The sequence below is a fragment of the Perkinsus marinus genome (assembly GCF_000006405.1).
Source record: "Perkinsus marinus ATCC 50983 genomic scaffold scf_1104296939758, whole genome shotgun sequence".
In the NCBI taxonomy this organism is placed as follows: domain Eukaryota; phylum Perkinsozoa; order Perkinsida; family Perkinsidae; genus Perkinsus; species Perkinsus marinus.
Window position 1 is genome coordinate 51,605 of NW_003213081.1, and position 27,987 is coordinate 79,591.

A 27,987-nucleotide genomic window follows, 5' to 3' on the forward strand; every position below is an offset into this window, starting at 1 on the left:
TAGTGGTAAGCTTCGTAATGCCGGTGGTGGACAATATCAACTGGAGGCTCCTCTTAATAGCATACACGGTCACTGTGTTGGCTGGCCTCATAGTACTGCAGATAGTGTAAGACTGAGGAGCATATACAGCTTATCACCCTTGTCGGCTAGGATCGGCTCTGTTGGTCATACCATAGATCATTTGAGAGGCCACGCACTAGAGGGCCTTGTACCTAGAATGCATACGATGATCATCACTACACCACAGAAGGGGTAGGTGCTGGATGGGTGGCCCTGGAAGTCTGTGGTGTTAGAGTCTCTGAGGATGGCCAAAACACTCTGGAGGGGACGATGGGGGCTTTTGGTAGGAAGCTAGAGGAGATGCTCTTCGCTGCTGTTGGTCACAGATCAGCCGATAATGACGTATACGAGTATTGAGGAGGCTCAGGAGAGGCCCTTCCATGTCGTGTGAGCACTACGCTTATATACGTAGGTAGTACTTTCTGTTAGGTACGCGTGTGATAGGGAACAAGCCGACGCCGTAATGGCCAGCATTGCCAGTCTCGTTAGCAATACAGAGGAGCCTAGGGCCCTACATGTGGGCTCTGACCTTCGCACTGGTCCTCCACAGATGCCCTTAGATCCACGTCGTCGTGGGCAGCTCCTCTGACCAGCTATACTTCGCCCAAGTGTTAGGCTCGACGGACTCAGTAACGCTGAGGGGCGGTAGGGGGAAGCGGCCCTTGCGGGCATCTGTCCTGATGTGGGGCTGTAGGGGCTCGGCTGAGTCTCCAAGTGGTAGAGGCACAGACGATGATGGTCTCGAACGTTGAGGAGGAGGTTGTGAAAGTCGGGCAAGTCATGTCTCGCTCGGCAACATGTGCTCATCAGGAGCGGGGGAATATTCGAGCGATCGAGAACTTCGCTCGATTCTACCTGGACAGGATCATCACTGTGGAGTCCTTGGATGCTGTTGTGGTCTATTTGGATGCAGATACCATAGTCCTGGGCGACATCGCGGAGTAGGGGGACTCGATTGTCTCGTCTGAGTAGATTTTTAGGTCAAATCTGCCCTAGAGGGCTCGGGAGAAGCTGCGGTGGCCCTAGCGAAACGCAATAAGCCGACGACTATGGAAGCGTTCATAGAGGCGGATAAGAGATGTATGGTTAGCCTCCTCGTGCTCTGTGGTCCGTTGGGACCCGTATTACAGGTCTCGACCTCGATGTGAAAGAGCGCATCGGCAGGCTGAAGTCGAAGACTGCTTACAACGCGGGCGTGATGGGCATCCATCTTGGGCGGTGGAGGAGTTTGCAGGTGAACCGCTTCCTCATATTGAAGTTATCATTTGGGAGTAGATAAGAGATCGTGTCGAGCAATGGATCAGTTGGCACAACAAATGTCGCATTTGGAAGGGCGGCTCCCAGCCTCCTCTGCTGTTGGCCTTGTACGATCGGACTACAGCCAGGCTGGTGAGGTTTCTGAACTCATCGTAGAGAGCGCTGCCTGGCTTAGGGAGAAGAGCACAACGTGATGATCGAGCTGCCGTCCGAATGGAACTTTGCTAACCTCGGTTGGAGTAGGCGCAATGGAGACCCCCGGTCCAATTGAATATTTTTCCTCGACGTTCCAGAGACCGACTTCTCCGCGACGGAGCTGACACGGCAGAAAGTTCTTCATTGGAATGGTCCGAAGAAGCCGTGGTTGCCGAATGGCCTCTACGTCGAGACTTGGTTACCCTGGCGGAGGAAGTTTGATTCATTGGTAGGTCACTCCCTCTGTCTGTTAAGGTCTGGGTAGGATGCGCACCCCGAGGATATATTCAGCTTCACTTCAATTGGCTGTGTGGTCTAGTGGTATGATTCGCGCTTCGGGTGCGCGAGGTCCCGGGTTCGATTCTCGGCTCAGCCCTTATGTTCAGATCCTGAGTAGCAACGAATTGCCATCTCAGCCAGTCACAAATCCCGACGGTATCTTCGTCAACCTCTCTGCAGCATGCCAGGTTGGTCTCCTGAAGCAAAATTCACGCGCGGCCTGTAAGCCTTATGCCCGCGAGATTCAACCATCATCCTGAGCCTGGACGATCCCAGGTGTCGGTGGTCACTCGTTCGGTTGTTACTCTCCATTGGAGCTGTGGGTGGACAAGGGCTGCAAGGGCAAATTTGCCGTATACCGTGAGTTAATGGGAATTGCAGCTGCTGTTTCGTGCCGCGATAAATGTTGGGAAGAACCTCTGAACGCCACGATATGAGGAAACGCTGAACATAAGCTGAGGCTGCAGGTGCGCCTGCGAAGGCTGTGGGAGAACCCCTCCTAGTGGAGGCTCTGTTCTGCAAGTCACGCGGAGGAGCTCTGAATGTCTGTGATGTCGTCCCCGAGACGCCCGATGGTATGCTCCGCCAATGCATCGGCTACCGACACCTGAGCCAGGTCAGCCGTGTGAGACGCGTATTCTTACCACGTACTTCACACAACATAAGTCTGACTGGCAACGTGAAGGGGCACGGACGAAAGTGAAATACAAGTACACCGAAGCCTCCTCCTTTCATTCCTGGGGTGCCAGCAAACTGGCAGATACATGCGCAAGTTTTATGAATCGGCTCGGACGGTGTCGGGCATTCGGGTAGAGATTATTCATGACGGTTTGCCTGACGACTTTATTGCCAATTATACCACTGATAAGATCAAGTTCATGTGAGGAGCACTACAACGATGCAATGAGACAGTATAACCATTAGATACTGCGATCTGCACCAGTACGAGAAAAGACTCGGAGTTAACGATGTAGATTGCCGTCTCTGTTCCTAATGTTTCCCAAGGGACCTGACTTTCACATCGACTGTCAATGACCGTCTCGCTCTGCTATGGTATATTCAATAGCAGAGCACTCGGGCACGACTATGATGTTCGTATCTCCGATGGTAGGTTCGATACTACTGCTTCAAGGAGCGCCTAATCGCTAATCCCGAGTGGGAGTTTGTGTTCACGACCGACCTCACAGATGTGTTCGTCAAGAGCAACCCCTGCCCTTATGTGAGATGACTCTCCTTACATCGCTCTTAGCCCGATCAGGCCAGAAAGCATAGAGACCGCATATTCGTCGGCCGAGAGACAGTAGACTTGCCGAATCACCCATGGATGGAAAAAAGATTCAGGGAAGTAGCATTACTCCCATTCCTGATGGCTCAGCCGTCACATGAGGAGGGACTGTCTTTTTTTCCGATGATCGCTATCGGAGTCGCCCTCAGTTGAGCGGAAAATATTACGATTGGTTCCGCAGCCTGAGTCCATTTGGCCCTGAGGATAAGCGCATCTTCAATTGTGGCATCCTGGGTGGTAGGCATCTCACCACACCATACGACTTGAGCATTTGCCCCCAAGGCACCCCCCGACTTTTGCTGCGCCTCTTCGACCGCATGCTTCAAGTTATTGAGGATCCCCAATTACGTATTCGGAAGGAGAGTCCCGACACGGAGGTGACGGCTGAGCAGTTGGCAGTCTGGTAGACCAGTTCGTGGTTATTATCATTCAGGTTAATGTGAACATGCCGGCCCTCAATTGGGTCCTCTTCACCTCCTACCCACCAGAGTCGATTCAAAGCGACCAGCCAGTACACAGTCGGTGAGTTTGTCGACGCTGACCAAGTCCTGATGCACCTGCTGCTACTGCTCAGATACAAGTCGTGGGAGGCGGATCGGACTGATGTCTGGTTTGTGCATAAGTGAAGACGGTAAGAAGCATCGTCGTTTTCGAGGCAGCCGCTTTTGTTGTAGCATGTCTAACACGTCGGGATCACCTCAACAACCCGTTTCCTACACACATTTAGCGCTGCGTTCCTCAGTTGTGCAAACTCTGGTCACAGGGAATGTATGGCAGCAGCCCTCAATTCGATTACGAATGAACGCACAGGAGTAAGAGCGTTCTGTGCTTTGCTCACCGGATGTGACCGTCATTCTATGAGGTCACTACTGCTGATAGCACGACGTTGGTTTCGAATATTCAACTGCCCGTCTGTGACAATTATTCCTCTTGTCATATGGCTCACAAGGATGCCTTATGCTCTTGTTGAAGACAATCTTCATCGACAATTTGTTATGAGTTTTGAGTTTTGAGTTTCAATGTGTCACAACACAAAATTAATATCAACGAAACATGTTCCTAATTAGATGGACGAAGAAATGAACACACAGAATCGAAGGAATCTTCCCACGGGTCCTCTACCGGTGGAGGAGGGTTTGGCAAGCTGCCATCCCTGAGGGAGGGAATCTCGAGTTCTACCGACAACCGACTCACAAGTAGTCAGCCAGAGCCGTGCCGATTCTCTCGTGACAGTCCTTTAAGAATTCACTCTCCAGCATTTGTCGTGCATGAGTGAATCGAAGTCGGGGGTCGTATCGGAAGGTCCCAGCCAGCATCGGAAGGGCGGCAGGGGGCAACCGAGGGATCTGAAAATAGTTTGCCTCTGTGGGCCTACCGAGGGTTGGGTTCACATCTTGGGCCAGCCGCACAGACCAGCTGTCTTTGCTCTCAAGGGCTTCTCGGGCGAACGGTACTTTACCATAGTCTGGCAAGAGCGTGGCGGCGGGCCAATATCGGAGCTCCTCGCCAAGGAGGTCAGCAGTCCGATCTTTCAGAGGGACCACCAAAGGGCTTCCACCGAAACGCTTGTAGAGCAAAAAGAGTTGCTGTATATCCGTCTGTCCTGAGGAGCGCGAGTAAAACGGCACACGACTTCGTAGTTCACACCAGCGATGAGTGGCTGACCTAGATACATCTCGCAAAGTATGCACGCTGCTGCCCACATGTCACAACTCGATGTTTGAATCTCCGTGCCGAGTAGGATCTCGGGAGACTGATACCTTCTATGGAGGCTGGTTTAGGGTTGCTATGGTAGGAGCAGGTACCATCGTGTGGCCACTTCTCGAGTTATCGGCGGAATGCATTCCTTCTCTTCCCCCGACGCTCTCGCCAAACCAAAGTCGCAAATGACCACTCGACCGTCCCTAACCGATGGATGGTCTATGCCTCAACTAAGCGAAAGAATCTTCATGCTGCGTGCGCGTGCCGAGAAATAGAGTTCAGCGTGAAAAGGGCTCACCTATCCACGAGGACATTCCCAGGCTTCAAGTCTCGATGCATCATACCGGCATCATGGACGCAGGACAGCCCAGTGAGGACCTCTCGATAGATAAGTTTGATCAGCAACGACGGTAGAGGTGGCTTGCCTGGACCGATACGATGGACCACTACCGAGCAAGTGCCTACGGTTGAGTAGTTGGTCAAGATCCATGTCGTAGAGCCGTAGTTGGAGGACTAGGCAGTGCCCTTCGAATCGATGGCTGATGATATCGACGATGTTGGGGTGATGGGAGAGAAGTCGAAGCGTGAAGAGCTCTCGCAAGGCCCCTTTCAGAGACTGGATCCCCAAGCCTGAACATGAGCAGCCTCCAGGGCTTCTCTCCCCATAGTGGTATACCCGAGGTACTGGTGTGGATCTTCTTCTCTGCTATCCCTCCTCCACCACGATGAAGATGGTCCTCAACTTTGAAGACTGTCGAGAACCTTCCGGCGCCTATCCTGGCGATCGGGGGCTGTCTGGGCATTCCTATAAACTGAGGTCAACAACTGTGCGGCCAATGGCGATGAGTGTCCCAACACTAATGCCAAGATTCATTATTATTCAACATTCATTGTTCATCAGGCGATCAAGCATGGCCTTTCTGTCCATCTCCAGGGTCTCCATGCTTCGACTGACCACACTCAACAGAACCACACCCTCCACAGAGGCTGACTCACCGGAGCTCCTCCACACGTGATAACTCCCTCCGCTTCTCGGCCAGGACCGTCTGTAGATAAGCCACCCTGTAGACAGTCCATGCACACTATCAACACCCTGCCTCACTTCCTCTCCCGACCCTCATCCCTTTCCATAGCAGCCATGGTCCGAGCACCGATCACCCTCATCCTGGTGGCACAAACTGGCAGATATAACGCAAGGCTGCCCCTCACTGAGCTTCGTCGATTCGCTCGGCCTGTGCGGCAAGCTCGACCACTACTGCTTCGATGACTTCGTTGAACCGGGAAGATTCTGCAACGACAGAGTTTCGACACCGCCATCTCAGAGCTGTTCCGACTCTTAGAGAACTCTATAGACGTATCGCGCAGGTCAGCGCTGTGAATATACGCATCCTCGGCGAGGACCCTTAGGCGATTAGCAGAGTCAAAGGTCACTGTCACGTCGGTATCGGTCATCAACACCAATGTGTGGAAGAAAAACCCAACCTTCGCATGAACCATATGACTACGAGCATTCCTCATCCCCGCTGCTACTATCAAGATGCTACAAAACAACATATCCATAAGTCGGTATGGGATAATGAGCAAGCGAACGCCCCTCGGATACAACAACCCCGTCTAGACTCCACCGGGCCCTATGACGACTAGGTAACACAACAAGGACGATAACCTAACAATCGGTTATCATCTAGTCCACGATCAGTACGATGTTCCGTGGACGCATGCTGACTACTTCCACTATACAAGAAGATTGTCTATTGTGCTGCTACAGCGGGTGGGGCCGGGGGAGGGGCACCCACGGGTTCAGCTTGGGGTGAGCCTGCAGCTGCGTGGGGCATCGTCTTCTGGACAGGCAGGAAGAGCTTGAACTCCGGAGGCAGCTCCTCCTCGCTGACAAGAACGGCAATAGGACCATTGCAAATCTCAACCGAAATACCTGTATAGACGATCCGAGAAGTACACTCTCCTGATTCGGCAATTGGCGTGGAGCTGGATGGCCAGGGTTTCGATGTAATTGGTTCCGTAGGCTCTTCGGGTAAAGTCGGAGAGGTTGAACTGGAGAAGAGATGCCCCCCCCATGCAGATTCGCACAGTAGCTTACTTGAATCTGATTCCACCCCTCGTCGAGTCTCATCGGCATCGTACAGATAAAGGGCTTCACTCGAGTGGTCCTCTGATAGTTGGAGGCTCGGAATCTCCGACGGATGCCCTTATCGTCCAGGACGGCCACTTCAAAGGTGAAGTACTTCTTCAACTGCAAGGAGAAGCTCCAGCCTCACATACTATCGGAAGCCTACGTTTTTAATTATCATCACCAAGAAGGGCAGTTTGATTCCCAGAGTTCTCTTCGGATCAGCCGGGCATCTAATGAAGGTGGTAGCGACGTTGGTGCCCATAATCTCCAACACCTGAAAACGACCATCAAAAGACGTTCGGGAGACCTTCGACTTACACTCGACTGAATGTCGGCATCGGTAAGGCGCTTAATGTGACCATTCCTGACTTGATCGGCCCAGATCTGCAGAGGCTTGCTGCCCACTGAGTACAGCACCGAGAGGAAGCCAGACTGGTAAGTATTCTTGAACATCAGGGAGGTAGGTGGAAGCTGACTAAGAATATAGAGTACGATTTTGAGTTTCCTTTCCGAAAGTGATCGAGACAAACGTTTCGTCGAATCTTGCGCACATCGAAAAATGCACGTTGACTTCGCATCGCTCCGCTCAAAGAGCGCAATTACATCGTCGGGCGCGCGCTATCACTGGCTGAATTTTCCTTGCGACCCTTTTTCCTTTTTCCCTTTTTCTTTCCTTTTTCCTAGGATTATCGGCATCATTGGTTGTCATCACCAGAAATAGTAGAGGTAACTTTCATTGCTGTTGTCACCGCTGGGAGTCTTTGCAATGGTACTCTTTTCAGACTTGAAAAAATTCGTCGTTTTAGTTCAAATCCTTCTGCTGCTCTCCTGTTACATCATAAACTAGATTCACACACTTGTAGGCAACTGTACTTCCATAAGCCTCCTACCCGAGCAATCACAACTGCCAACCAGATCCACTCACGACAAGCCCCTATCGGCATCCCTTCACAAGTGCCAAGGAAAGTAAATTTCAACACACTCTTTATCGGTTCATTTCAAGCGAGTCTTCTGCCCAAAGACTGTCTCTTGTCGAGTCATCGAGGTGCTATTCAACATCCTGGCACGTGCATGCGAACCTGCCGTCCTCTCATATGCATTTTCTGACACCTGTTGCCAGTCATCGTACCCGACCTCATACGCTTCTTTCTACGTTCAAGTTGATTAACCCGCCGAGAGTCAGTAGTCAACCCCCGCGATGAGGTGTTCTTGTTGGCTCCTACTAGAACGATAGGCAACAGTGGATGCTTCGTTACTCTGCTGATGCCCCAGTCCCCGACCCGCATTGTCGGTAGTGAGCCCGATGAACCGCAAAGATCTCCAAGCCCTCTACAACAAAGGGAAGCCCTTAATAGTGCAGACCCGTCATTCGTTTGGTAATGACTTCATGAATTCACTTTGACAAAAGAATTCATCTGACATGTCCAGGGTTGCCAAGCGACGACTAGAGGAACATTTTGAGGTCGACTTGCGCTGTTGGCGTCGCTTCACACTACGTGATGAAGTAGCGCTAGAAGAAGCTTATCAGAATGGCATTCATAAAGATATTCCTGTGGAACAAGGGAGGTGCGACGGACCTAATTTGAATCTTACTAGCATCAACCTAAAGATATTCTTTCTACTGCGAGATACACGGTAAACCTCGAGACCATGACGCTGCGCTGTGTGTACTGGGAGGAGCCCGACTGGCCAGTGATGCGGTCATCGTGGTTCTGGCGGCCGGACCATGGCACCGACCTTGGCATTGAAATCATCAACAACAGCTGGACCAACACTGTGAGACACTTAACCGACCGCTTACGGTCGTACCCCACCACAGGATGCCACGCCAACGGCCCTTCCTCCCCTCCCTGTAGAGCCCTACCTTTGCCCCTTCGGACCGTCCGACTGTGCCCTGCTGGAGGGTCGGCGAGTGTATACTTATGTCGTACATCGCCTCGTATCACTTCAGGAGCCCTTGAGGAAATCCGTGAGGACCTGGAGTCGGGCCCGATTGACTGCGAACTAGAAGATACTCCTCAACACTCAAGTGAGCCAAGCTGGAAAGTCTCCCCGTTAGTCCCTGGTGTTATACAAGATTCGATCGTTCAATTTACTGTGAAGAAGATGAATACTAAATCCGCAAGTTCGAATGCCTCTCCGTCTCCCTCTCCTAAGGAAGCTAATCCCGATGATGTCATTGAGTATGCCCTGTATAATACAGCCAGCAAATTCAAATTGAAAGTAGCCATCGGTTATAGCGCTCCACTGAATGATCAGTGTAGGTCTACCGAGGGTATTCAGTAAAGGAGGAGCCCCCGCCAGACGAGGATATACCAAAGGTCGATTTTTAGGGGTTTACTGCTGCCATTGCAGTGTGGGAAAATGTGCACATGGTCGACTACGTGCGTTGATTACAGAAATTTTAAAAAAATATCATTGGTTTTTGTACACTTATACGCGTGGTAACTCCTATAATTAGTGGAGAAACTCCTAAACTCAGCTGAGGAAAGCAAACATATATTCCAATTTTGGTCTCGGCTCAGGACTCCCCCGTGTGGCTGTGCTTCTTGATACACGGTATAGGGGAGATGCTCTATAACCGTAGACATGTGCCGACGGTCGGGGCCCCGAGGTGGGGCGAAAAAGGTCAGCAACTCAGAGAACCGCTCTCAGATGCCGGTCGCATTGTTGGCGTTACCGGCACCTATTCGGGCAGAAACTACGAGAGGGTTATATGACTGATACCCCTGCAGGAGTCCCCGCTAGAATAGAGGTCAAACCCTTCCGCTCCGCTCGAGAGGGAGACGATTGCGTCGCAGGTTATCCCGATCGAATGGGGTCTTAGTGTCCACGACTCGGCACTCGATACGCGACTTGAAAGTGTTACTCTGACATCCTGTGGGGCGGTGAGGAGGGGGTGGTCTTGCTACTGTGCTTGAACCCACCGACAGGTCCGTACATTTGCTAACTTGGCGATTTCTGATGCATTTTTATACAGCCAGCCAACACGGAGAGAAACCATCCTCAAATACGTCGCTACTAAAGTGAGGAGTATTCGAGCGTTCGTATAAGCGGCTGGCAGATGCAAGAGAAATACCATCTTTTCTGCACGAACAACCCGGGTTTCCATGAGGACGTCCTCTCTGGTCGAAGTGCCGTGTGCATACTTGGACACTCTTTAGGTCAGTTAGTAGTAGTAGTAGTAGTAGTAGTAGTAGTAGTAGTAGTAGTAGTAGTAGTAGTGGTAGTAGTAGTAGTAGTGGTAGTAGTAAGACTGCATGCAGTGGGTCTACCAGGCTCAGTGGTAGCGTTCGACTTGCTCTCACGTCAACTACTGGTCGAACCACCAGAGGATGCTTCCATCGATACGTCAATTGCCACTGCCAAGGAGCCTTCGACCCCTGCGCCAGGGAGCTCAAGCCCTGCTGTAAGCCTAGGATTAGTCGAACTGACATAAGACCAAGTCTTAGGCGGACGAAGAATTCCAGTTGCCCTTCTGTCCACGAGTGTTGTTCCTCCTTGGCTCGCCACTCGGCCTCTTCCTTACCATACGGAGTGAAGTCATGCCCACCGGGGCCCTCCCAACCTGCCGACGAGTATTCAACATCTTCCACCCCAACGACTGTGTGGCGTACCGGCTGGAGCCCCTTGTTGCCCCTGTCCGTCCCTGCTCGTGAGTAGAGGCACCATTGCTGCTGTCCTCAGGAGCTCAATGGAATACCACCGATGTACATACCACACCGAGGGGGCCACCGGCTTCATGTGGCTGTAAGTCGTTGGCACTGTCATTGTAAGGAACTCATCTGCAGGTGAGGCGACTGCATTCTGACGTGGGGTCAGCTTTCAGTAGTGTTGGTAGCACTATCTCGAGTTGGTTCGGACAGCCAACACAAGAACAGGTAAGGGAACACATCGTCGAGGGTCGCCTTGTAACATCCAGGTGGCCGAACAACACCGAAAAAGCAAGATAGAGTCGGCCCTGAAAGACTCCATCCCTTCGGTCAAACTCAACCAAGGTATGCCATTCATTATCGTCTTCATCTCACTCTTGACCAGGCCGCCGCATCGACTGGGTTATCCAGGAGTCGGTGACCGAGGCTGCCTCTGAGCTCTGGTCGGCATTCGGGAGCCATTTTTCGTATTGGAGACATGAAGACGTGGTTTCCTTCGTCGTAGCCCAGTTGGTGTGGTGCGATAAGGATGATAAGCAATGGCGTGATAAAAAGGATAATTTCTTCTGACTACATTGGTCAACTCTTGTGTACTGAGTACGCTATTGGAAAATGAGGATCCACCCGAAATGCTACCAAGGTAGATGACAACTTTTTTCCATTCTACCTGCCTCACCCGCCGCAGAGGAAATTATATCCAAATTGAGTGAAGACTACTTTTCCCTTACGGCCTCAGCGGTTGGGCTCATTCTTCTTCGGTCAGGGAATAGGGTGACCTCTTCAACTGCACATGCGTGCGATTCCCCCACGGTCTCGGGTGTTGTACCTCGTCATACAACTGTATCGTCCAAAACGTACCCAGTTAGTGTCTTTCGTTCGTTCTTGTGAAAACCAAGCCCCGTATTATTGAGCTCAGTATCGAACTGCATCGAATACTGTTTGTTCCATCGGTCCTTTAATACCACACCACTTTCACTACGCAATACAGATGCTACTACTTAAGACACGTAGTTGACGAGTTAAACATGCACACTTGGAAAAGTACCAAAAAACAGCTTCAATTGACTCAGAAGGTATCCTCCTGTGCCTTCGCCTTTCTACTCCTCCACTTCAAAGCCTCGAGGAATGCATCCGGGTTGTTGTGCGGATCGAACTGCCATATATGTTCCGGCTTGACGTCCTCCGCTGTAAAGCACTTCATCTTCTCAAGACCACACGCACCGAAACACTGACTTGCGCCCAAGATACCGTTCACCACTCGATTCACAGTCCGAGGCAGACGAGTCCCGTTCGAGAGTAGTTCAATTCCAACCAAGCCGATGACTGGTCGAACCACCCACTGTAGAGCTAACGTGAATACGTACCACAGGTGACCAAATGCTTGTGGATAGAGCAATCCTACGATGGTCAAAACGACCAGGATTGACATCAACTTTAGTGTTTCGGAATAGTCGCTCTCCCACTGCACAATACGCGTGTACTCGGTGGTGATTCTGATCCATTTCGACATCTTCCTCTGGAGGAATCTTACTCCCTCCTGAGTATTCTTCGGTGCAAACTTCGAGCAGAAGAAGAGGAAGCCCAACCCCTTGGAGCCTTGAAACTCCGGCAGAGGGTCGGCATTGTCGTCAACATCCTCCACCTCATCATCAGTCGAATCCTCAGATTCAGTGGCGGACCAATCTTCACACTGGTCGCCCAAACCAACGACATTGGCAGTCCCACGCCCCAAGGCAATGCCAGTGTTCACCGCCCCCGCGCCAACTGCCGCTACCTACGGACAACAAAAGAGGCGGAGCGAAGCAGATGATTTCCCTACAGCTCCTGCAACACCACCTACTGTGCCTCTAACCAGACCAGTGATGCCAAGAGCCGTACCTAGAGGAAAGTGTGTATTCCTGGAATAATAGGAGGGCACACCTTTAATGAGGCCCTTGGCACCATCCTGTTGGAGGCCTCGTACTGGACTGGCAAACACACCAACAACGCCCGAGGTGATCTTCCCACCCGCCTGAGGTCAACCCTATGAGGTTCATCGACGTGCCTTTATTGACCTTCGTAAAGCCGTGTACAGCTCCCGTGGCGAGATTGCGATGTTTCCTATTCTGTTTGAGGATGTTCTTTTGCCTTTTCTTCTCTTTCAAGCCAGCCGGCTTGGTGAACCCAGGCTGTTCATAAAGGTCATCGATAACACCTACCACCCAGGATCTGTATCAAGTTTTGGAGACCATGACTAGCAGCATCACGTCGACTCGTCCTTATCTTTTTCTTTTTCTCTGCCACTATCGTTGGGAGCGTCTAAGGCAGCTACTACTACTACCTCCATGAGTACCTCTCGGCCTCACCTCACTGAGGGCCTGCACCATCGCGGCGGCCTCTGCCTGTCCACCTCCCCTATTGCCCGCCAGGCACCCCAGCCTGCCCCGGGCCTTAGTGCGGTAGTAGCTCCTGAATGAAAGCAAGTGACGCGTACCCTTCGTAAGGTACTGTCGTACTTGGTAAGAATAGCGACGAGTAAGAGCGTCACCATGCCGAACCACCGGTCCCCCGGCAGCCAACGACAGAGGGCTAGCCAGATCAGCATGGGGACGACGGACACTCTGAAGAGGAAGGGCCATACCCTCGGGACCATCAGGATAGGCATACCTCAGACACGTGGGGTCCCATCGGCCGACTTTCTTAAAATCAAAGAAGGCGCTGATGTGAGATGCATGATCACCCGGTAAGACCATACCCTGCCTCACTCCCGTAAGCCCTTATCCCACAACAGTTCCTTGATCCTCATCGCAGAGGTATACACATTAGCGGGGTTGTATCTGATGCCATTCGCAGTTCTCTTGTATCAAGACTATGCTACTTCGGGAGGTGCCTCAGCTTCTCTGGTGGTGTGGCGAAGTTGGCACAAATCTGATCGATTTTCGAGAGGTAGTCGACACGTATCGACAACTTGATCCTCCCACAATACAGTCCATCTGAGCAGCAGCCTCAATGACAGAGACAGCCGGCCCCCGAGGTATATGACCATATGCCTCGCTGGGTTCAAGGTGGAACCAGCCCTGAACGGTGTGGCCAGGGACGGCCTTGCGTATCGGTAGGAGCACCTACAGTGGGGGTGCCCAAGACCGGGAGGGCCAGCCGCTCACTTCCCCAAGGACCTCATCTTCTCCCAACATGTTCAAGGCCGATCGTCTCAACATTACTCTGACTCGTAGGACAGTGACAGGATGGTAAACGTGCAATACGAATGCTTCATTGCAGAGGTAGCCCTCAAGGGACTTCTTGTATCGCATCAGTCGGGCCGTTCGACCAGCCCTGGATAGACGCATCACTACCATGGGGTAGAACCCGCCCGACCACCACTACTACCTGCGCCTCCTCCCACCTGAGCATGCCATGTGGAGTAGCAGGTACGGTCTGACTCCACCCAAGATGCCCCGGGGAACCCCCTTCAGAGAGAAAGCCTAATCGACTTCAATCTCCACCGTCGTCGGGGTTAGTCACGCCACTACGTTGAGTGTTATAGCCCCACATGGTCCGTTCTCTTCGAATACCGAAGCGGGTTTCCTAGGTCCTAGTATTGCCGTAAGCCTGTTGAAGTCTCTCTCCCCTGGCTCTAGCCCATCGAAAGTAGAGGTATAGTGATGTACATGGGTCAACCACAATCGTTTGGTGTCAAAAGCAGAGGAAGGTGGAGGGCTGGCGGCAGCATCTACAATAACATGTTGGGTTGTTTCGGACGAGGGATCAGTACTCAGCCGAGCCTGGAAGTTCTGCCGGGTGTCCACTTCCCACTGAATCGTCTCTGGAGGGTTGGTGATGGTAAGAGGGTCGTCGACCTCCGGCGGGGTTGGTGGTCTTTCGCCCCTTTGGGCCTTTTTCTTGCCAAATAGAAACCTCTTTTCGGGTCTATCTTCATCATGCTTCTCTTTCCAATCACCAAGCCAATCTTTCAACGCCTTGCCACGTTTGATGTTCCCTATCAGAAACTTTACGGCTAGTCGACATGCCCATAAGGGGGGAAACTCTACCCCCAATATAAGTCAAAACTTCCTTAATCTCACCTTTAGCGACGGCGGCTTCCACAACGTCTATTTCGACCGCCTCTGGGGAGGGCTGGGTAGCCATGGTAAATGAGGCGGAGCGAAGCAGTCCTACTAGAGGCAAGCTGCTGGATTGATGAACTCAAGTGTGGTAGTAGGAAAGGGAGGAGATGTGGACTGCTGCTGCTGGTGGTGGTAGTGGCCTTCACTGGATTTTGAGGACCTCTATCTCGAAATTCAAGGTACCGTTGGGAGGGATGCCCCAAGCTGACAGGAGGGGGCTTTCGGAAGGCCACAGGAGAAGGCTTACCAGGGAAGCCCTGGGCACCATAGCCCTCATTGGCCGGTATGACCAACTGCCTTACCTCACCTAGTTGCATACCCAAGACCTGCTAGTATAGTAGAGAGGGAGACGACCAACTGAGCAGGGCCACCTACCCCTTGGTCCCAACCGGTGATGACTTTGCCCATACCACTCTGGTAAGTGAAGGGCTGCTGACCTGATGACCAAGTACGATTAGCCTACTCGACGACCCTTACCCGCGTCCTTGGTGGACCAGAATTTCTTGCCAGTCTCCTGGACACTACCAGTAGCATGCACGGTGACCTGAGGGTATGGATGGACGATGATAGGGTTGAGTAGTAGTTGTACAGTATTGCCCTTTTGGACCGTGGCACCAGAGCCAGCCTTGAGGATGTTGTAGACAGTCTTATATCCCGGGATGGGCTGCATGATTCAAAATAAATTAATCGTTATACTGCGAGGTATGAGACTGATGGGTTCGCAGAAAATCGATTACTAGGGCGTGCGCGATATACCTAAAGTTCTTGTGGGATGTGAACTCAGTATAATGTCCCGTTCAACGAGAGGTACACCACTGATGGACGGTTGTGATCCTTCCCGCAAAATCTATTCCGTCAATGGAGTGATCTAGATGCCCCGAAGGGCTTGTCAAGGTTGGCGTCGACTTTGGATATACCGACGGCGGGCAGGAGTTGCTATTGGAGGGTTTGTGGGAGCAGAGGGTGAGATAAAAGAGGATCTCTTCGGACAGTACAGGTGGTGACGAGGCCTATATAGATTCGTTATGTGGGATGTAGTATGCTAGGATTGAACCTGGATCGTTTGATTGAAGGATTGACAAGCACGTCGCAGAACCAATGTGCCAATTGGTCACATAGGTTGTGGCCTATGGTGGTGGAGTTGTCACGGCTCTCCCCTGCACCCATGACATCCTCCTCCCGTCGCCTCTGATGGTCGAGTCTGGATAGCCGTCAATCTAGGATGTTCACTATGCGAGTTGAGGATGATGATAACTGACCACACCCTGTACCCTGCCACTGCACGGCCTTATAACCGGAAATAGAGGTTTCACACTGCGTTGTCGTCGGTGTTTGAATATCGGGGCGGCGGGGATGGTTTTACACTTTTTCTATCAGTTTCTTCTTCTTCAACTCTTCTACGTCTTCCCCTCTTACTATGGCTGACGGCTGGCCCGCAAGTGCAGTGTTCAACTCCCAAGCCCCGGGATACGCCTTCGATGATATCATCCTAATGCCGGGCCATATCTCCTTTGGTGTGGAGACTGTTGAGCTTGCTGGTCGCATCTCTAAGGATATCACTGTAGGCTGCCATCATGGGGGTAATTTCGTGGCGCGTGACGGTTGTCTGGACCTCAGCTCCGAACTCCCATCATCAGCAGTCCTATGGATACCGTGACTGAGGCTAAGATGGCGATCGCCATGGCTCTTCTTGGGTAGGGTATAGTTCTCTTAGGTAGGGGTATATCCTCCTCCTTTTAGGGGTATGGGCGTCATCCACGGTAATATGACCACAGATGCACAAGTCCAGGAGATCCTCAAGGTGCCCTCCCCCCTCGACTGCCGGGTGCACGGGGCCTTACTTTGGGTTTCAGGTCAAGCGCTATGAGAACGGCTTCATTATGGATCCCTATGTGCTCGGGCCTAACAATACTGTGGCGGATGTTGACGAGATCAGGAGGGTAATTTCGTGGCGCAGTGACGGTTTGTCCCAGCTGGAGAGTGATCACCTTCTTATAGGTAGAGGGTTTCTCCTCTGTCCCGATCACCCAAAACGGTCGGATGGGCGGCAAGCTGTTGGGGATAGTGACTAGTCGCGATATTGATTTCGTGGATGACCGTCAGACTTTGCTGAAGGACGTCATGACTCAAGCCAAGGACTTGGTAGGGAGAGGTCTATTGGTAGGAGGGGTAGTTGAGAATTGTAGGTGGTCGGAAGTGAACCCATCTCGTTGAATGAGGCGAATTCGAAGCTGCAAGATGCGAAGGTTGGTAAGCTGCCCATCATCAACAGTGATTGGGAACTGGTGGCACTCATCTCAAGGGAGGACTTGAAAAAGAATAAGTAATTTCATGGCGCGCGGTCACGTAAAAGTGATGGTTGTTGTCAGGGACTACCCGAACGCGTCCAAGGATAAGAATAAGCAGTTGATTGTTGGTGCTGCTGTACCGGTAGGTTCTTGTCGGTCGTCCTTTTCAAGAGGATCTGCCGCCCCCCCCCTGTAGATCCTCCCTAACATGGAACTATCATCCCTCGAGGAGAGGTGTCGCCTATTGATAGAGGCCGGCGTGGACCTCCTCGTCCTCGACTCACCCGATGGGGACTCCTCTGTACAAGTGGAGTTGCTGAAGTGTTTGAGGGCCAAGTAAAGCTGTAATAAATTGTCATCTCATACCACTCCTTCCTCAACAGGCACGAGAATGTGAATATTATGGCTGGCAACGTGGTGTCGGTCAGACAGGCCAAGAGCCTTATCGATGCTGGTAGGGATGGCCCTTCCCCCTCTTCCCCCCTCTACCCTACTCTTTAGGTGCCGACTCCCTCCGTGTGGGCATGGGATCCTCCTCTGTTGGTATTGGAGCGAGCATCACCGCGGTCGGCCGTGCCCAGGCTAGTGCCGTGTACCGCGTCGGCAAGTTTGCCCGTGATTATGCTAATGTAAGCTGATCTAACTTCATGAGGAAGGGGGGATGGTGGTGATGGTTTAGGTGCCGGTGGTAGCGGATGGGGGTATACAGAACTCGGGGCACATTATGAAGGCCCTTAGTTTGGGGGCTAGTGCGGCTATGATGGGAAGTGGCTTGGCTGCTACCGATGAGGCCCCAGGTGGGGGATGGGCGCCATGTGTCTGCGTGCAGATGTGATACGTGATTGCAGGTGATTATTATTATTCTGATGGAGTTCGTGTGAAGACCTACAGGGGGATGCACTCTTTCAATGCTGTTCGCGAATGTTTCACGAATGCTGGAAAGGATGTTAGCCGGTTGGATAGACCCTTCGCCGCTCAAGGTAGAGGTCTCAGGTTCGATCCCCACAGCTGTCATTTTTCCATCGGCAGGTGTGCAAGCAGCTGTTGTTGACAAGGGCTCGGTGAACTCTCTCGTCCCTTACCTCATCCAAGGCTGCCGCCATGGCTTCCAGGATCTCGGGGTCCAGTCGGTCGCTCAGCTGCATCAACAGCTCGATGATGGTACCGTAAATCCGCCAAGTCACAGCTCACCCCGTCACTTCCTTCAGGCTTCCTCCGTATGGAAGTCCGGTCGGGCTCGGCTATCAAAGAAGGAGGAGTCCACGACCTAGTCCGCCTCCCTGCGGGTGCTGGTGCTGGCATGGGCCGCCGTGGACAGGGCAGGAACTGATCTTCATCATCATTATCATTGTTGCTGCTGCTGCTTTCCATAACTACGTCTCAAGACACTAGTATAGGACCCTTGTGTGTGGATCAATAGGAGAGGGAGGGGGTGTTGGGGAAGGCAGTTGAGTTGGACATGCCACGAGGATTGGGCGCGGCATCACGGCAGCATGCTGGCTCGACAGGAGTAGTAGCAGTAGGGAATCGGGCAGGAGGCCGTAGTGGAAGCTATGACCCTGATGATGGTAGCAGGAGGTGGAGTGGTGATGGCCTCATCCATCGCCTTAGGGATGACGCCCTTGGTGTGGGAGAGCGCTATGGTCCCTCTATACGAGGAGTATATTGACGTTTGCTGTAGTATGTACTTTGATGGTGGCTCGTCCCAGGGGGTCACTGTAGATGGCCTGAGGGGATACTTTAGGTAAGGACCTAGGCCTGGTGCTAGGGGGTGGTATTGTCCATGTTAGGAGGTTGATCGAAAGAGAGCGCGCGCGCCCAGCCAAGCCGGCTCCGCTCGAGGCCATTCCTAAGGAGGCTATGACGAAGGAAGGGGGTACTGGTATAGTGGATGGAGAGGTGAGGAAGGAGACCCTACTGGCTGAGGTGGAGTCGTGCACTGGAGGGCTGCTCACGTCTAGGTTGAGGAAACGCCAGGCTATTGATCTGTAAGGATGGGGGGGTTGCCCTAGGGGGTCAGTGTCGTTGTAGATGGGGTCCTCTCGATGCCGCATTGTTCCTGGCTGGCTTGTCACGGTATGGTCGTAATTGGCATAGGATTGGGAACCTCACTGAGGGGAGGAAAGATGCGAAGGATGTTGCTGATATGTGCGCTGGTCTTTACTGGGCTATTTCGCGCGCGGCACGAAATTGTCAGGTATTATTGTGCCTTGAAGTCGGCGAAAAAGACGAAGTCGTTGTGGAAGCGGTATGCGTGTATTCGCGACACGACGGCAGGGGCTCCTCCCAATCGGTCTATATCCTCTTGATTTCGTCGACCTCCTCCAGAGTTGAGTTGGCGCACAGGGAAGGATATGTCTCAAGTAGTCTCAGCCTTGTGATGGATTTCTCACCGGCCCGACCAGATCTCTCGTCTCTGGTGAGCTGCCGTACCCTGGGTGCAGCTACTGAGTATTCCTCTACGACAGGTTGACCGCAGTTCAGGGGAGTCTGTAGGGATGGATAACCATCATGGCAGAGACTATGGGGGAGGGGTGGGTGATGGAGGTTCACTAGGAGGAGGATTGCTTCCTTTCTGGCAGACCTCTGGTGGAGGGGTAAAGGGCATATCCCTAACCCCTCAGGGAGGGGGGTCTTCGGAGGGTTGGGGTAGTAGTAGCAGCAAGAGGCGTAGTCCACTACTGGGGGAGTCCCCGAGTAGTCCGATGAACATGTCAATAGTGGTGAAGTGTAGAATGATGATGGAGGAGATGTCGGTAGAGTTGCAGGAGATGAAGGATTCTAAGTGAGGACGGCTGAGGGCTTCGACTACTAAGGACTCGAATTTTCCGTGATTTTTCCACATTTTGGCCTCAGAAAGGACTCGGAATTTTTCCGTAATTTTCTTTCATATTTTCGTCTTGAAAATGTCTGTGAAGAAATTAGTGATTTTTGGTTGACAGGTTGAATAGTGAGGATTCGTGAGGTCCCTCATCGACCTCAGGTGCGAGCTAGAGAGGAAGGTCAGAGCAATGGAGATAGAGTGTGCTAATCTACGAGAGGACTATCAGAAGGAGTTCCATCGGCGACGAGAACTACAGAGCGAATTACAAGAAGCAGAGATAGTCAAGGGGGATCTCGAGGTGAAGATGTCGCGTTTGGCATGCAGGCGACCCGGGTTCTATTCCCTCATTCGTCAGTTTTTCCACTGAGGTTGCTCTTCTACGCTTGTTCTCTCAGGCCCAGAACGCTTCTCTCCATCGTAAACTACAGCTCGTCGAATCGAGAGCATCGGAGAACGAAAAGCAATGCGAAGAGGTCAGGGAAGAGCTGAAGGAAGTCACCGCTAGGTTGGGGGGGGCGGCTGCTGCTGCTGCTGCTGCTGACCTTGGGGGTTGATAGTGCATGGTAGGCTATCGGAGGCGACTACGGCTAAGTCGCGGGCCGAGGAGGAGATAAGGGCCTTGAAGAAAGAACTGTGTGAAACGGGAGATCGCCTAGTGGAAATTGAGGAGGTCCGCTGCAAGGACCTGGTAGTAGTGGTGGATTGCCGTTGAGGAAATGCAAGAGTGCAAGATTTAGGAAGACTACCGAGGGCAGTTGATGGAGGCAGAGCGGCAATGGCGAGAAGAACTAGATGCGAAGTATGAGGAGATTGCTCAGTTGACGGACACTTTGAGTGAGACGACTGATGCTCTCGAGGCCCAGCGGGTGGAAAACGGTAGGGGTGGGGGAGGGGGAGGGGGGGATGTTGTTGCTGGCAGAGGTGCTTACGGAGAGGAAGGGCAGGGATGATGATGAGTATGCGAATGAGGCTAGGCAGTTACAACACCATATAAGGATCCTCGAGGGGGAGGTAGGAGCAGTACACTGGGGGGAGGGAGGGGGGGAGGAGTCCATGGTAGTTGAAATCATCATCGCAGTCGGCAAGGCTTGTGGCGGAGAACGAGAGGGATAATGCGGTGTTTGCTAGGGAGCAGGTGGGTGCGCACGGAGAAGGATATTTTATATGTAATACTGGGGTCGTCAGGCGTTGGAGGTTGAGGCTAGTCTGAGGAAGGAGTTTAATGATAAGTTGGGGCAACAGAAGGAGAAGTACAAGCGGAAGGTGTGTTGGAGGGGTGAGGGTGGCGACTATGGTGGTGGTCAGATACACGAATTGGAGGAGGAGTTGCGGAAAAGGAAGGAATATGAGGCTCGCATTAAGGAGCTGCTCAAGACTGAGGTGCGTATCTTAGGTTCATCATGCTTGGATACGGATTAGGTCCGATGGAGATCTGCTTGTCTTTAGACTAGCCTCCTCCGCCGTATGAACGATGCGAAGGCCCTCTCGGAGGACCCCTGCGTTGTCGTCACCGCCAGCAGCCCTCGGTGTCACCATGGTCATCGATTCCGAGACTGTTGCATTCATCGCCAGGGTGTTGTCGAAGTGTAATAGTGTTATGCAGTTAGCGCTCGCCCTGGTGATCGATTTGGGTTAGATCTCCTCGGCCTCGTTCGCCGACCTGTCTAGCAGTGGTAGAGGAGTGTCCGAATGCATCGGCCGCCCGGTATGTGGAGGAGCAGATGAGGAAGGTTGAGAGGAGAATTCTATTGGGTGACGAAAGCCTTTGGAGTGATCCTCTTGAGAGGTTGTTGGTAGGTTTGAAGCACCGTAGGGCGAGGAGTAGTAGTCGTGGTGGTGGACGATATGACTCATCAGGGAGGGGCCGACTACAGAAAGAATGTTCATGTTAATTCAACATCATCGTGGCTGCCATATTTTGTATGCTACTATTCAAGGGTGGTGTTGGCGGGAAAGAATTTTTTTCATTTTCCAGCAGTTTAAATGCCCTCGGAAAATTGTGAGAAGTCGCCGACGACGTTGGCCTATAAGGCCTCTTACGCCGTGTTAGGAGCGCTCTTTGTGGTCACCAACTTTGTTATAATCCCAAGCAACCTGCAGATGATATTGTAGGGGTATCTTAGGTTCATGCGAGAAAGATTCAGATTAGGTCCTCTGTAGGTACACGGCTCCTATTATGTGTATTGCTTGCCATCAAAGCCTCAAACTTAACAACACCAGTAAGAACAACAACATTTTCATCGAGATTTGACTTATAGATGCTGATGGGAAGAAGGAGGATATTGATTCCGTGTCACACAAGGATGCGATGATGTTCCCTGTTGTCGGGAGTGTAGCTCTGCTCAGTCTGTAAGTGGCGACTTCATGTGGACGTTAATTGCATTGGCGTCCCGGTAGGTATTTAGCGTATAAGCTGGTGTCTCCATATTTGATGAACCTGCTCCTCACCGGCTACTTGGGGATGTTGGGTAGCTCGGATTAATCACATGTCGCCGATTTTGTGTTAGGCGTGGGGGCTCTGGCGGAGACGGTGAAGCCTCTTGTGGACAGTTGCCTTCCAGAGGATGTCACTAAAAACAGGTATGTCGACGATCTCAAACTGTCAAGTAGGGTTTGACATGAAATGGATCAATGAGCGTTCTTTATAATACTTTACTTAACGATTATATATACCAATGAATATGTGGACGTCCTTTCTTTCGCACGGTTGGCGATGTGCTATGATGAGCGCCAGAGCTTTAAGACGAAGAGGCGGAGCTCAGATTACCCGAAACAGTCGCGGGTTCGATTCCCGGTACTGCTGTTTTGTTAATATTCACGGCGTGCAACAGTGTTGGCCACTACACGATACAGGGTGGTGATGAGGGTATTTTCTAATGGTACATGCACTAAGCTCTTCCGAACGGTATGTGCCTCGAGAGATCCCCTGGTGTAGTCGTAGGGAAATAGTTAAAACGAACTCGAACATGTGTGAATTCGATAAGTGAATTCGGAAAATGTGCGCCATTTTCCGAGATCAATGAAAGTCGATCTGAAACATATATTGCACTAACACTGTAAGTGTTGCTATGTTATCTGATGAAAGTAACATTTCGAGACTGTGATAGCGACAAGTTGTTCGGACTACAATACGCACATTCTTCACACTTGCATATCAAAACCCAGACTTGGTAGTTTCAAGTGCGTCTCATCAGCGATGATAGCCCCCCCACCACCACGTGTCAGATTTCACATCCGCTTCACGATGCCGGCTTTACTGATGAAAGTGTTCGCGGAGAAGGCCGATGAAGATCCGAACGTCGAGCTCAATTTCAGCTATTCCCATGTAGGGTGTCCTGAGGATACTATCCTCATTCGTATCTTACCCACTTGAACCTAAGATACTCGTCTATGGAATATCAGCAGTCCTGGGGGGTTATTTTGCTTGGACTAAGCAGTTCACCATCCATAACATGTTTGGTACGCCCGTAGTGGTCCCGCATGGTCAGCCGTTCGCCTCAGGAGTTTCCTTTTGCATTCAAGCGATTCGTCTAATCTCCCTCCACAAGTTCTCGGTCGCCTTCATCCTCCTCGCTGGTTTATTTGTTTACGACATTTTCTGGGTAGGGCGTTGTGTGGTTGAGGATGTCGTGACTATTGTTGTTGTAGGTGTTCGGCACTGAAGTGATGGTGTTCGTGGCGAAGTCATTCGATGCACCTGCGAAGATAATCTTCCCTCTCTCATTTGATCCGTGGAAGCAGGGAATTCTCGGTCTCGGCGACATCGTCGTACCGGGTATATTCATAAGTCTCAATATGAGGTCACCTTCGTATTGGGTTATTGACCTAATGATTTTATCATCGGCAGGTTCGATTATCATCAGGATCAAGTGAAGAATAAAAGGCCAGCTGAAAGGGATGTGGACATACATCGTCCTTTCCCGAAGCCGTACGCATCACATTATTGTGTTGTTGATTGCATCACTGTAGATACTACCACAACGTATTGATCGCCTACCTCCTGGGCCTCCTCACCACGGGCATCATCATGCAGGTGAGTCTGTTGCTATTCTTCGCATGTATGAAATGTTGTTCGTAGGTTTTCAACGCGGCCCAGCCAGCTTTACTCTACCTCGTTCCTTTTACTGTAGTCGCTGCCTTATCGACGGCATACAGTCGAGGTCGGTGGGAGGCTGATTTCCCTCTCAAAGAGTTGTTGGTGTTCAGGTGAATTGAAAGATATGATGGAGTACACAGAGGGGGAGGAGAAGCAAGAGGAAGAGAGGAAAAAGGAAAAGTGAATTTTTTCGACCTGCTTGATGGCAGTTCGCGATTTTCTTGTTTTTTGAAGAAATCACTCACCTGTTGCGTTTGGTCGCAAGATGAATGTCGACTATTACAACGCTGTACCCTACGTGGCGGGGAAATTCCAGGGCTTGTGGCTGAGTTCACCCAAGCACGAGAAAGGGCCATCGCTCCACATTGCCACTTGCATTAGCACTGGTGCTTCGAAAAAGCGTGCATTCCAACCTTTGGTGACTGCGAGACATGTGCGACAGTTGAGTCTGCTGCTAGGCTTGGCGGTTCTCTCGAAAGCATACGGACGGTCGCCTCCATTTAGACTCAATACTGTTGATGATTCTGTCATACATTCGATGGGAAAAGCTCATTCAACTGCCGTCGGCGAACTTATTAAGGGATTATTCCCAGTCGACGGCGATCTCAACTCAGATAACACAACATCCACAAATCGGGAGACACAGGGGTTGGGGTAGATCAACCGAATCATCAGGAACTCTTCTCGCTCTCACTTGGTGACACCAACGGTGACTCTGTGAAATCTCCGCTGTCGATGCCTGGTTTACTACCTGATACCGACAATCCATCGAGGATCGAACTAAACTACGGGTCACTCAGAAAGGTTGCGGTCATTGATTTGGTTCCCACCAGTAGAAGCAGTCGTCCCATCAGTCGTAGAGGCTGCACGACGCAGTGCTGATCTTCGGTAGAGTACAACCCCACCTAAAGTTGTGGAAATGAAGACCAATAGGAAGGCTCACGATGGCTGTACCGATGATCATTCTGAGGAGGACTGACAGGACCAGTACCCAGCATACGTTGGATTGGAGATGCTCAGGAGATGCTATTGCCTGGCCGAATACCCACAGACCCGCAGCGTTGCCCATCTGAGAGGGAACTCGTCGGTGGGCAGCGAGAGTCGACCCATGACTCACCGTGAACACAGCCAAGAGATTGGCTATAAACTTCCCTCGTTGATTCGCTGGGAGGACCTGTCATGGATGAGGGCAGACACAACTCCAACTGTTCCTACCATTTGCTGGAGAGAGTTGAAGAATATCGTAAACTGATTGTTGGCTGCAATGACCAACACCCAGAGGGTCGACAACAGTACAGCGTAGGCGGTGCCAGTGGGGAAGAGTGGATAGACCTAAGGGGAAGGAGGTGGATTCACGAGGTCACCGAGGAGATCGATAAAAGGCGGCGACATTCCACGGTTCCCAATAGGTGCGGACAACAATAACGAGAAGAGCTGACCATGACGCAGAAGATTGAGAGCATCCCCGTGGTGATCTGTGCAGTGATACCCGATACCAGACCTGTGAAGGCAGCAAATCGATGGTGACACTATTAAGCGGTCATTACCAGCGTATGGATCGCTACTGAAGAGGAAGGCGCTGGCGTTGGACAGAATTGGGCCGATCACGCCGCCCAACGACACCTAAAATAGTACACTCAGTTGAGCCTTAAGAGACGACTACAGTGCACCCACTACGCAAACTGTGTTTGATTTTTTGGAGTGGATGATGCTGGACCAATATCGTTCTCTCGAAAATTCCGAAGGCGTGAATCACGCCACGCTGGTAAATAGGATGCCAGACCACGTCACGTGATCTGGCATCATATTTTCCAGCCTGCCATTTCTAATCAATTGCCGTTTACAATGGACACTCCAAGCATCGTAGGTATACCCGCCGACCCACCAGGCTTGCTAAACTCCTCCAGTTCACAGGATCCATCTGCCTCAACATCACCGGTATAGCTGCTGTTTGGAATGGATAAACGAACACGTTGGTGAGGAGCGTATTGAGAACAAGTACCTGAGAGTAGCCTTCCACAATGCGTCAGCATATCGCGCGCGCCCTAGTGATCGATATGATAGAACGCTCGAGAGTTGAACTCACTCCGAGTCTGGGATCTCCCAAGGACTTCACTCCCTCAAACAACTGCCTCAGAAGGCCTGGCCTTTGGCCTCCCATCTCTTTGCTGCTTCCACTGGGAGATTCTAATACGCGTAAGGTGGTGCAAGGGTGATAGTGCCGACTTACCGTCCACTTGCACTGACGATTTCACTGTCACTACGAGAAGGTAGAAAGCAATACTGACATAGACTGATGCCGAAAAACCAAAGTACCTAAGGTTGATATAAATGATGCCTCTCCCGGGAAATTTTACATCATGAAAAATCCAACAGCGAACGGTGTGAGGTAGCGGCCTATCTTATCACCAGTCAGCTCGAACGAGTTCACCATAGGGAGCTCCGAGCGGGACCGGACGACCTGGGAGGAGGCGTTGAGGAAATGCAAGATGAGCAAGATTTGCCAAGTTGCCTTACTAATGGTGGTAGACTTTTGCCGATGGGACCCGAGAATGCCATGACTACTCCGAGGGCGATGTTGGCTACTGTTAAGAACTGTAGAACATTCTGCGAACCTAAACCGAGGGAAAGAATCGACCCGGCGACCTACAGCGTGGGAGTCTAACACATTGCCCACTACACCATGTGAGACACGCTCACCTGTCCAAATAGTCATCACCATGAGCGCACAGAAAACATCTGTTAAAACCTGTTAAAAGAGGTAGGTAACACAAGCGAATCCAACGAAGTGTGATATTACATAAACCTTTTTCGGCGGAGCGTTGTCCGTTATCACACCGGACGTCTGAGCTGAAAGTGTGCCTATAAGAAAGAATCTTTCCAGCGCGTTCACCCTCAAGATTCATCTCACGTGTGAGGTTCTGCCAGATCTGGGAATGGGCATATCTGCGAGGTCCTACCATATCAAGCGTCTCGTAACGCACCGCCGTCGCTGAAAAGATGATGATGCTAGTTGAAGCCATGCCGTCCCTCCTACTTATAAAGGTGTGAGCACATCTCGAGAGGAACTGGGCCAGGACAAACCTACGAGCGTTGGAGCTGATGACCGGAGCCTCTGAACTCGACGGCGGTGGTGAGGCTTTCATGGTGGATGAACAACAACAAACACCACCTTATTTTTGATGACAACAACTTACTAACACAAAGAGTAGGGAGTAAGATACTCAGCATGGGTGGAATGATGATAGCACCTGAAGGTGTCGTCGCTGGCAGTACGGTTTGGATGGACTTCCTCTTCCCCTCAGTCACCTCACAATGTGGTGAAGCGTTTGACCCCCTACGATACTACCTCCGTAGCCTCATTAGCCTTAACGTTATACCACACCTCCTCCTCCTCCTCCTCTACTGCCTACTCTCAACATCCTCCCCATTCCCCTCCCCCACAGGTCTCGGCGGCTTCAAGTTCACCGACACTTCAACAGCATCTCTTCCCTCAACCGTAGTGTTTGCTATGGTGACGACCACATAAGGCACGGAGAGGTACTCCCATAGGGCGGACGCACCGTCACTGGGTACTATATCTCACAGGTAATACCTTGCGATGAGCAATACCTAACAAGCCTATTGAGTACGACATCCTACAAGTCTAAGGAAGTACTAGAGTGTCCATCTGTGGTAAGGGATGACGCCAATAACTATACTGTTACTATACTCATGATGATACAAGTACATCGGCTATACATCAGAATAGGCGGCAAGGACGGCGGCTTACCCTGAAAGCCACACCTTCTCATGTTTCGCTTGAAGGAGCAGCAGTCCTCCCAACGCCTCCCAACGACCCAAGCTCGTCCAGAAAATCCCTACACAGTCCCCGACTCAGCGTCGTTCCACACGATATATTCAACTCCGATCGGCTTCGCTCCGCCACCAGAGCTCCACAAGCCACGACTTAGTCGGCAGCCCTCAAAAACCCTCTCAGTCTCCAGCAGTTGCAAAGACAATGTTGGCTATGGACATACCACTCCGGACACACTTCTCATACCCCTCCAGCATCCTAGTACGATTGTCGCCGGTCCGAGACAAGGCAGAGTATAGCAAGCCGACCCTTATCGACT

At 51.6% G+C, this 27,987-nt stretch overlaps 11 protein-coding genes across 11 annotated transcripts; 5 read left to right on the forward strand and 6 right to left on the reverse strand.

Annotated features, from left to right (window-relative positions):
- Positions 1 to 217: 217 nt before the first annotated feature.
- Positions 218 to 3,702, forward strand: Pmar_PMAR029229 (conserved hypothetical protein; the record flags this gene model as incomplete). Its single annotated transcript, XM_002782325.1, has 18 exons — positions 218 to 252; positions 294 to 343; positions 387 to 447; positions 490 to 577; positions 621 to 705; positions 755 to 933; positions 1,041 to 1,140; positions 1,191 to 1,294; positions 1,336 to 1,449; positions 1,493 to 1,556; positions 1,611 to 1,741; positions 2,541 to 2,671; positions 2,716 to 2,761; positions 2,903 to 3,010; positions 3,041 to 3,136; positions 3,226 to 3,453; positions 3,510 to 3,598; positions 3,651 to 3,702. The coding sequence occupies 18 exons, from the start codon at positions 218 to 220 to the stop codon at positions 3,700 to 3,702; spliced, it is 1,761 nt and encodes a 586-aa protein (XP_002782371.1).
- Positions 3,703 to 4,266: 564 nt separating this feature from the next.
- Pmar_PMAR029231 (hypothetical protein) lies at positions 4,267 to 5,580 on the reverse strand (the record flags this gene model as incomplete). Its single annotated transcript, XM_002782326.1, has 7 exons — positions 4,267 to 4,422; positions 4,531 to 4,679; positions 4,724 to 4,836; positions 4,882 to 4,980; positions 5,076 to 5,202; positions 5,243 to 5,407; positions 5,454 to 5,580. The coding sequence occupies 7 exons, from the start codon at positions 5,578 to 5,580 to the stop codon at positions 4,267 to 4,269; spliced, it is 936 nt and encodes a 311-aa protein (XP_002782372.1).
- A 77-nt stretch (positions 5,581 to 5,657) lies between these two features.
- Positions 5,658 to 6,229, reverse strand: Pmar_PMAR029232 (conserved hypothetical protein; the record flags this gene model as incomplete). Its single annotated transcript, XM_002782327.1, has 5 exons — positions 5,658 to 5,727; positions 5,774 to 5,839; positions 5,880 to 5,942; positions 5,987 to 6,065; positions 6,112 to 6,229. 5 exons carry the CDS (start codon positions 6,227 to 6,229, stop codon positions 5,658 to 5,660), a joined length of 396 nt encoding a protein of 131 aa, XP_002782373.1.
- A 212-nt stretch (positions 6,230 to 6,441) lies between these two features.
- On the reverse strand, positions 6,442 to 7,361 carry Pmar_PMAR029233 (hypothetical protein; the record flags this gene model as incomplete). The annotated part of the gene is made up of 5 exons (XM_002782328.1): positions 6,442 to 6,664; positions 6,711 to 6,829; positions 6,876 to 7,028; positions 7,072 to 7,182; positions 7,227 to 7,361. 5 exons carry the CDS (start codon positions 7,359 to 7,361, stop codon positions 6,529 to 6,531), a joined length of 654 nt encoding a protein of 217 aa, XP_002782374.1. The 3' UTR covers positions 6,442 to 6,528.
- Positions 7,362 to 9,972: 2,611 nt separating this feature from the next.
- Positions 9,973 to 11,131, forward strand: Pmar_PMAR029234 (hypothetical protein; the record flags this gene model as incomplete). The annotated part of the gene is made up of 5 exons (XM_002782329.1): positions 9,973 to 10,072; positions 10,187 to 10,317; positions 10,700 to 10,789; positions 10,831 to 10,906; positions 10,947 to 11,131. The coding sequence occupies 5 exons, from the start codon at positions 9,973 to 9,975 to the stop codon at positions 11,129 to 11,131; spliced, it is 582 nt and encodes a 193-aa protein (XP_002782375.1).
- Positions 11,132 to 11,566: 435 nt separating this feature from the next.
- Positions 11,567 to 14,686, reverse strand: Pmar_PMAR029235 (hypothetical protein; the record flags this gene model as incomplete). Its single annotated transcript, XM_002782330.1, has 14 exons — positions 11,567 to 12,335; positions 12,381 to 12,439; positions 12,482 to 12,572; positions 12,616 to 12,755; positions 12,894 to 13,009; positions 13,057 to 13,161; positions 13,208 to 13,258; positions 13,306 to 13,377; positions 13,419 to 13,533; positions 13,584 to 13,662; positions 13,705 to 13,873; positions 13,928 to 14,022; positions 14,071 to 14,537; positions 14,623 to 14,686. The coding sequence occupies 14 exons, from the start codon at positions 14,684 to 14,686 to the stop codon at positions 11,628 to 11,630; spliced, it is 2,331 nt and encodes a 776-aa protein (XP_002782376.1). The 3' UTR covers positions 11,567 to 11,627.
- Positions 14,687 to 14,806: 120 nt separating this feature from the next.
- On the reverse strand, positions 14,807 to 15,334 carry Pmar_PMAR029236 (Peptidyl-prolyl isomerase FKBP12, putative; the record flags this gene model as incomplete). The annotated part of the gene is made up of 5 exons (XM_002782331.1): positions 14,807 to 14,868; positions 14,912 to 14,990; positions 15,040 to 15,101; positions 15,142 to 15,208; positions 15,254 to 15,334. The coding sequence occupies 5 exons, from the start codon at positions 15,332 to 15,334 to the stop codon at positions 14,807 to 14,809; spliced, it is 351 nt and encodes a 116-aa protein (XP_002782377.1).
- A 727-nt stretch (positions 15,335 to 16,061) lies between these two features.
- Positions 16,062 to 18,296, forward strand: Pmar_PMAR029237 (inosine-5'-monophosphate dehydrogenase, putative). Its single transcript, XM_002782332.1, has 14 exons — positions 16,062 to 16,225; positions 16,282 to 16,358; positions 16,405 to 16,465; positions 16,518 to 16,604; positions 16,663 to 16,806; positions 16,851 to 16,987; positions 17,034 to 17,094; positions 17,149 to 17,288; positions 17,336 to 17,406; positions 17,454 to 17,581; positions 17,632 to 17,749; positions 17,801 to 17,932; positions 17,982 to 18,113; positions 18,161 to 18,296. Exons 1-14 carry the CDS (start codon positions 16,082 to 16,084, stop codon positions 18,280 to 18,282), a joined length of 1,554 nt encoding a protein of 517 aa, XP_002782378.1. The 5' UTR covers positions 16,062 to 16,081; the 3' UTR covers positions 18,283 to 18,296.
- A 115-nt stretch (positions 18,297 to 18,411) lies between these two features.
- Pmar_PMAR029238 (hypothetical protein) lies at positions 18,412 to 21,703 on the forward strand (the record flags this gene model as incomplete). The annotated part of the gene is made up of 17 exons (XM_002782333.1): positions 18,412 to 18,520; positions 18,564 to 18,696; positions 18,743 to 18,940; positions 18,984 to 19,149; positions 19,421 to 19,486; positions 19,535 to 19,737; positions 19,936 to 20,074; positions 20,172 to 20,281; positions 20,344 to 20,464; positions 20,514 to 20,652; positions 20,696 to 20,787; positions 20,837 to 20,911; positions 20,962 to 21,039; positions 21,082 to 21,156; positions 21,223 to 21,362; positions 21,413 to 21,528; positions 21,574 to 21,703. 17 exons carry the CDS (start codon positions 18,412 to 18,414, stop codon positions 21,666 to 21,668), a joined length of 2,055 nt encoding a protein of 684 aa, XP_002782379.1. The 3' UTR covers positions 21,669 to 21,703.
- Positions 21,704 to 21,752: 49 nt separating this feature from the next.
- Pmar_PMAR029239 (minor histocompatibility antigen H13, putative) lies at positions 21,753 to 24,056 on the forward strand (the record flags this gene model as incomplete). Its single annotated transcript, XM_002782334.1, has 13 exons — positions 21,753 to 21,884; positions 21,937 to 21,995; positions 22,035 to 22,125; positions 22,174 to 22,244; positions 22,284 to 22,356; positions 23,002 to 23,101; positions 23,157 to 23,235; positions 23,278 to 23,378; positions 23,425 to 23,576; positions 23,624 to 23,704; positions 23,746 to 23,809; positions 23,855 to 23,936; positions 23,983 to 24,056. Exons 1-13 carry the CDS (start codon positions 21,760 to 21,762, stop codon positions 24,054 to 24,056), a joined length of 1,152 nt encoding a protein of 383 aa, XP_002782380.1. The 5' UTR covers positions 21,753 to 21,759.
- A 608-nt stretch (positions 24,057 to 24,664) lies between these two features.
- Pmar_PMAR029240 (conserved hypothetical protein) lies at positions 24,665 to 27,018 on the reverse strand (the record flags this gene model as incomplete). Its single annotated transcript, XM_002782335.1, has 15 exons — positions 24,665 to 24,777; positions 24,827 to 24,941; positions 24,990 to 25,046; positions 25,088 to 25,204; positions 25,312 to 25,373; positions 25,420 to 25,495; positions 25,758 to 25,874; positions 25,959 to 26,059; positions 26,103 to 26,188; positions 26,230 to 26,333; positions 26,390 to 26,487; positions 26,573 to 26,621; positions 26,673 to 26,734; positions 26,784 to 26,864; positions 26,910 to 27,018. 15 exons carry the CDS (start codon positions 27,016 to 27,018, stop codon positions 24,665 to 24,667), a joined length of 1,347 nt encoding a protein of 448 aa, XP_002782381.1.
- Between the last annotated feature and the right edge of the window lie 969 nt (positions 27,019 to 27,987).